Here is a 6,433-nt window from a genome sequence, read left to right as displayed (position 1 = left end):
AGCTGATGCTGCATCACTGACCACCAAGTTCAATGAATGAGACCTGCATGGGATAAAAAAAGCTCGAGGGTTTAACTCTCGGATCCGTGTCTGCACTCCTCTGTTCTTTCCTCTCACATTGGCACCATTATTGTAGCTCTGACCTCTCATGTCAGCTATCGCAATTCCCGTATCTTCCAGCTTTTTAAGAAGCACATTTGTCATACCTGCTCCTGTAGTATTATCAACGTCAATACATTCTAGAAAATGCTCTCTGACCGTCACCATTGCAGGGACATTTTCACTAGGTTCTGTTGTTGTTACAAAATGCACCATTAAAGTCATTTGTTCCGTATGGCTAATGTCAGGTGTGCAGTCTAGAATAACAGAGTAATATCTTGCTGACTTCAGATCTGCCACAATCTTCTGTTTGACTTTTGTTGCCAGTAACTGTATAATCTCATTTTGAATTGTTTTTCCAAGGTAGTGGTGTGTGTACATTTCTTGGGTGGTGACTCTTCTTAGGCCTGGTCTACACTACGGGTTTAGGTCGACTTTAGCGGCGTTAAACCGAATTAAGCCTGGACACGTCCACACAACGAAGCCCTTTCTTTCGACTTAAAGGGTCCTTTAAACCGGTTTCTTTACACCACCTCTGACGAGGGGATTAGCGATAAAACCGGTCTTTGCGGGTCGGAATTGGGGTAGTGTGGACGGAATTCGACGTTATTGGCCTCCGGGAGCTATCCCACAGTGCTTCATTGTGACCGCTCTGGACAGCACTCTCAACTCAGATGCACTGACCAGGTAGACAGGAAAAGACCCGCGAAGGTTTGAATTTCATTTCCTGTTTGCCCAGCGTGGAGAGCACAGGTGACCCCGCAGAGCTCATCAGCACAGGTAACCGTGATGGAGTCCTCCCAGGATCGCAAAAGAGCTCCAGCATGGACCGAACGGGAGGTACGAGATCTGCTCGCCATATGGGGAGCTGAAGCAGTGATAGCTGAACTCCGTAGCAGTAAAAGAAATGGAAAAGTATTAGAAAAGATCTCCAAGGCCATGAAGGACCGAGGCCATAACAGGGACACACAGCAGTGCCGCGTGAAAATTAAGGAGCTACGGCAAGCTTACCACAAAGCCAGAGAAGCAAACGGAAGGTCCGGGGCAGAGCCGCAAACTTGCCGCTACTACGCGGAGCTGCATGCGATCCTAGGGGGTGCAGCCACCACTACCCCAACCGTGTGCTATGACTCTCTCACTGGAGAAACACACAGGGAAGACGGTTCGGGGAACGAGGAAGATGACGATGGAGGTACTGTAGGTAGCTCACAGCAGCAAGGAAGCGGAGAAACCGGTTTCCCCAACAGCCAGGATATGTTTGTGACCCTGGACCTGGAACCAGTAACCCCCGAACTCACCCAAGACCCTCAGGGCACACAGGAGACCTCTGGTGAGTGTAACTTTGTAACTATTTGTAAACATTACAAAAAAAAAGCAAGCGTGTTTAATGATTACTTTGCCCTGGCAATCGCGGCCAGTACATCTACTGGAAAAGTCTGTTAACGTGTATGGGGATGGAGCGGAAATCCTCCAGGGACATCTCCAGAAAGCTCTCCTGGTTGAAATGGGGTGATTTTATTAAGGGGACATTCAGAGGCGCCCGTTCCTGCTCTTCTGACCAGAAATGTTCCCCGCTGTTAACCACGCGGTGGGGGGAGGGGTGAAGTGATCATCCCAGAGAATCGTGTGTGTGTGTGGGGCGGGGGGGTTTACTTGTGTTTGTGCCGCATGTTAACCGGGAAACCGCAGCCACTCCTTTTACATTGAAACCCCATTTTAAATGGACAACCCAATTCATCCTTGATATGGGAAATGCGCTGCTGTTTGCAACCTTTCCCGCATGTTAAGAAGGTTAAAAAAGCCAAAACACTGTGGCCTACGATGGCTGCCTGCAAGCCGAAATATGCGACCTTGTAATGAAAGAGTGTACCCATTGTTCTCTAAAATGTGTCTTTTTTAACCACCTCTCCCTTCTCCTCCGCCAGCTGCAAATGTTTCTCCTTCGCAGAGGCTCGTGAACATTAGAAAGAGAAAACGTAGGACGAGGGACAAGATGTTCACGGAGCTGCAGATGTCCGCCCAGGCTGATAGAGCACAGCAGAATGCGTGGAGGCAGTCAATGACGGAGATGAGAAAAGCCCAATATGAACGAGAGGAGAGGTGGCGGGCTGAATCGCGGGAAGAACAGAGCAAGTGGCGGGCTGAAGACGATAGGTGGCGTCAGCTTGCAGACAGACGGCAAGAGGCAATGCTCCGTCTGCTGGAGCATCAAACTGATATGCTCGAGCGTATGGTTGAGTTGCAGGAAAGGCAGCAGGAGCAGAGACCGCCGCTACAGCCCCTGTGTAACCAACAGCCCTCCTCCCCAAGTTCCATAGCCTCCTCACCCAGACGCCCAAGAACACGGTGGGGGGGCCTCCGTCCACCCAGTCACTCCACCCCAGATGATCGCCCAAGCATCAGAAGGCTGGCCTTCAATAAGAGTTAAAGTTTTAAAATGCAGTGTGTCCTTTTCCATCCCTCCTCCCCCACCCATCCCAGGCTACCTTGGCAATTATCCCCCTACCTCTGTAAGGAACTAATAAAGAATGCATGAATGTTAAAAAAAAATGACTTTATTGCCTCTGCAAGCGGGAGGGGAGGGTGGGGTGGGGTGGTTGGTTTACAGGGAAGTAGAGTGAACCGGGTCGGTGGGGGGGGTTTGGAGGGTTCATCAAGGAGAAACAAACAGAAGTTTCACACAGTAGCCTGGCCAGTCACAAAACTCGTTTTCAAAGCTTCTCTGATGCGCACCGCGCCCTGCTGTGCTCCTCTAACCGCCCTGGTGTCTGGCTGCGCGTAATCAGCGGCCAGGCGAGTTGCCTCAACCTCCCACCCCGCCATAAAGGTCTCCCCCTTACTCTCACAGATATTGTGGAGCGCACAGCAAGTAGCAATAACAATGGGGATATTCTTTTCGCTGAGGTCTGAGCGAGTCAGTAAGCTGCGCCAGCGCGCTTTTAAACGTCCAAATGCACATTCCACCACCATTCGGCACTTGCTCAGCCTGTAGTTGAACAGGTCCTGACTCCTGTCCAGGCTGCCTGTGTACGGCTTCATGAGCCATGGCATTAAGGGGTAGGCTGGGTCCCCAAGGATCACGATAGGCATTTCAACATCCCCAATGGTCACTTTCTGGTCCGGGAAGAAAGTCCCTTCCTCCAGCTTTCGAAACAGAGCAGAGTTCCTGAAGACGCGAGCATCATGTACCTTTCCCGGCCATCCCACGTTGATGTTGGTGAAACGTCCCTTGTGATCCACCAGGGCTTGCAGCAGCATTGAAAAGTACCCCTTGCGGTTTATGTAGTCGGTGGCTTGGTGCTCCGGTGACAAGATAGGGATATGGGTTCCGTCTATGGCCCCGCCACAGTTTGGGAATCCCATTTCAGCAAAACCATCCACTATTGACTGCACGTTGCCCAGAGTCACTACCCTTGCTATCACCAGGTCTTTCATTGCCCTGGCAAATTGGATCACAGCAGCCCCCACTGTAGATTTGCCCACTCCAAATTGATTCCCGACTGACCGGTAGCTGTCTGGCGTTGCAAGCTTCCACAGGGCTATCGCCACTCGCTTCTCAACTGTGAGGGCTGCTCTCATCTTGGTATCCTGGCGTTTCAGGGCAGGGGACAGCAAGTCACAAAGTTCCATGAAAGTGCCCTTACGCATGCGAAAGTTTCGCAGCCACTGGGAATCGTCCCATACCTGCAGCACGATGCGGTCCCACCAGTCTGTGCTTGTTTCCCGGGCCCAGAATCGGCGTTCCACGGCATCAACCTGCCCCAGTGACACCATGATTTCCACATTGCTGGTGCCTGTGCCTTGTGAGAGGTCTATGTCCATGTCAATTTCCTCATCACTCTCGTCGCCGCGCTGCAATCGCCTCCTCGCCTGGTCCGGGTTTCGCCTTGGCATGTCCTGGCTCTGCATATACTCCAGGACAATGCGCGTGGTGTTCATAGTGCTCATAATTGCCGCGGTGATCTGAGCGGGCTCCATGATCCCAGTGCTAGCTATGGCGCCTGGTCAGAAAAAAGGCGCGAAAGTAGTATCTGATGGACCAGGAGAAGGAGGGAGGGCGGGAGGGAGGGAGGGCCGAGTGACGACATGGCGTACAGGTACAGGAACAGGGAGAAACACAAACAACTGTCACACAGAATGGTCCCCCCAAAGATTAAAATGAAAACCCTGGGCTTAGCAGGCCATTGATTTCACGGAGGAAGGGGAAGCATATGAATACAGAACAAATCTATTTTTTACATCTTAAGGTGGCAGCCGACGGTGCAGCATGAGTGACAGCCATACCAGTACGACGATGACGGATACCAATCATAAAATACCATCATCTGCCAAAAGGCAAGGGGCTGCTGCTGTGTAGCAATGCAGCCCCACGTCTGCCAGCCCCACGTCCGCCAGCACCCAGCATCGCCCTCGGCCTCTTCTGGGTGCTTAGCAGACAATACTGGGCAATTGGCAGAAAATAGTATATTACGACTGGTAGCCATCATCATCGAAACAGTAGCATGTCTGCCCAGGTGGCCATGATTGACAGCCACACCAATACGATGACGACGGATACCAGTCATAATATACCATCGCCTGGCAAGGGGCTGGTGCAATGCAGCCCTACGGCTGCCAGCCCCATGGCTATCACTCATGCTACACCGTCTACCGCCAAAAGGCAGTTAGCAGCTGCTGCTGTGTAGCAATGCAGTCCCACGTCTGCCAGCACCCAGAGGACATATGGTGACGGTGAGCTCAGCTGAGCTGAGCGGGCTCCATGCTTGCCGTGATATGTTGTCTGCACAGGTAACCCAGGTAAAAAGGCGCGAATCTATTGTCTGCGTTGCTGTGACGAGGGGGGAGGGGCCTGACGACATGTACCCAGAACCGCCCGCGACACTGTTTTGCATCATCCGGGCATTGGGATCTCAACCCAGAATTCAAAGAAAAGGCGCGAACCGCTTCTCGGCTCTCTGAGCTGTGGCGCAAACGTAGTATCTGACGGACTAGGGGAAGGAGGGAGGGGGGCCGAGTGACGACATGGCGTACAGGCACAGGGAATTAAAATCAAGAACGGTGGCTGTGCATCAGGGAGAAACACAAACAACTGTCACACAGAATGTTCCCCCCAAAGATTAAACTGAAAACCCTGGGCTTAGCAGGCCGTTGATTTGACGGAGGGAGGGGGAAGCAAATGAATACAGAGCAAATCTATTTTTTACATCTTAAGACGACGGTGCAGCGTGACTGATAGCCCTCGGCATCTTTCTGGGTGCTTGGCAGCAAATACGGGGCGGCGTATGACGATGGTCTTCAGGCCTATTGCACAATCGGCTGCTCGGGGAAGACTCTGCTAATGTGCGATGACCCGACTTGTAATAGGACGGCTAATAGTCGTAATACACCATTTACTGCCAAAAGGCAAGCCCCACGGCTGCCAGCACCCAGATCGCCGATGAAGGCTACCAGTCTACTGCACCGTCTACCGCCAAAAGGCAGTTAGCAGCTGCTGCTGTGCAGCAATGCAGTCCCACGTCTGCCGACACCCAGAGGACATATGGTGACGGTGAGCTCAGCTGAGCGGGCTCCATGTTGTCTGCACAGGTAACTCAGGTAACCCAGGTAAAGAGGCGCGAATCTATTGTCTGCCGTTGCTGTGACGGGGGAGGGAGGGGCCTGACGACATGTACCCAGAACCGCCCGCGACACTGTTTTGCATCATCCGGGCATTGGGATCTCAACCCAGAATTCAAAGGGGCGGCGGAGACTGCGGGAACTGTGGGATAGCTGTGGGATAGCTACCCATAGTGCAATGCTCTGGAAGTCGACGCTAGCCTTGTACTGTGGACGCGGTCCGCCGACTAGAGCACCTAGAGCATTTTATTGTGTGGACACACACAATCGGCTGTATACAACCGATTTCAATAAAACCGGCTTCTATAAATTCGAACTAATTTCGTAGTGTAGACGTACCCTCAGATGCTTCTGGAGTACAGCATCAAACTCAGCCATCAGCTCCACAATTTTAAGGAAGTTTCCAGCTGATCTGAAGTGCCACGCAGTGCTAGGTTTTGGGTAGCAAGAGTTCTCACAATGACAATGAGCCTTTTCAGAACATTTTTCCAGTAAAGAGACTTTGATGCAGTCTTCTCTTGATGCTGATCATCTATGGTAGCCTTTAACCTTATTCTCATCTCAAGCTCTTTCCAACTATGGAATGCTCTCTGGTGATTTGCTACCTTCTCATGGCATGCCAGATTTCTAGCCAGATTTTTCCAGTCCTTTGTTCCTGTAGAACCCAGTGTGGCTGGAACATTAGACTGGAAGAATGTGCAACAAAAACAGTATGCAG

General features: G+C 51.7%; 1 protein-coding gene across 1 annotated transcript; it reads left to right on the top strand.

The window, feature by feature from the left end:
* The first annotated feature begins 292 nt into the window (after nt 1–292).
* LOC135983751 (uncharacterized) lies at nt 293–2,663 on the top strand. The gene is made up of 2 exons (XM_065597007.1): nt 293–1,429; nt 2,025–2,663. The coding sequence occupies exons 1-2, from the start codon at nt 889–891 to the stop codon at nt 2,525–2,527; spliced, it is 1,044 nt and encodes a 347-aa protein (XP_065453079.1). The 5' UTR covers nt 293–888; the 3' UTR covers nt 2,528–2,663.
* The last annotated feature ends 3,770 nt before the right edge of the window (nt 2,664–6,433 follow it).

This window comes from Chrysemys picta, chromosome 5 (genome assembly GCF_011386835.1).
Source record: "Chrysemys picta bellii isolate R12L10 chromosome 5, ASM1138683v2, whole genome shotgun sequence".
In the NCBI taxonomy this organism is placed as follows: domain Eukaryota; kingdom Metazoa; phylum Chordata; order Testudines; family Emydidae; genus Chrysemys; species Chrysemys picta.
Note: the sequence above shows the minus strand (reverse complement) of the source record. Positions and strands in the feature narration are given on the sequence as shown.

What these genes read in the sequence shown, in the direction of transcription:
- LOC135983751 (XM_065597007.1), top strand. Translation starts at nt 889, where the DNA reads ATGGAGTCCTCCCAGGATCGCAAAAGAGCTCCAGCATGGACCGAACGG. An exon ending in GGGCACACAGGAGACCTCTG is followed by an intron (nt 1,430 to 2,024) that starts GTGAGTGTAACT and finishes CTCCTCCGCCAG; the next exon opens with CTGCAAATGTTTCTCCTTCG.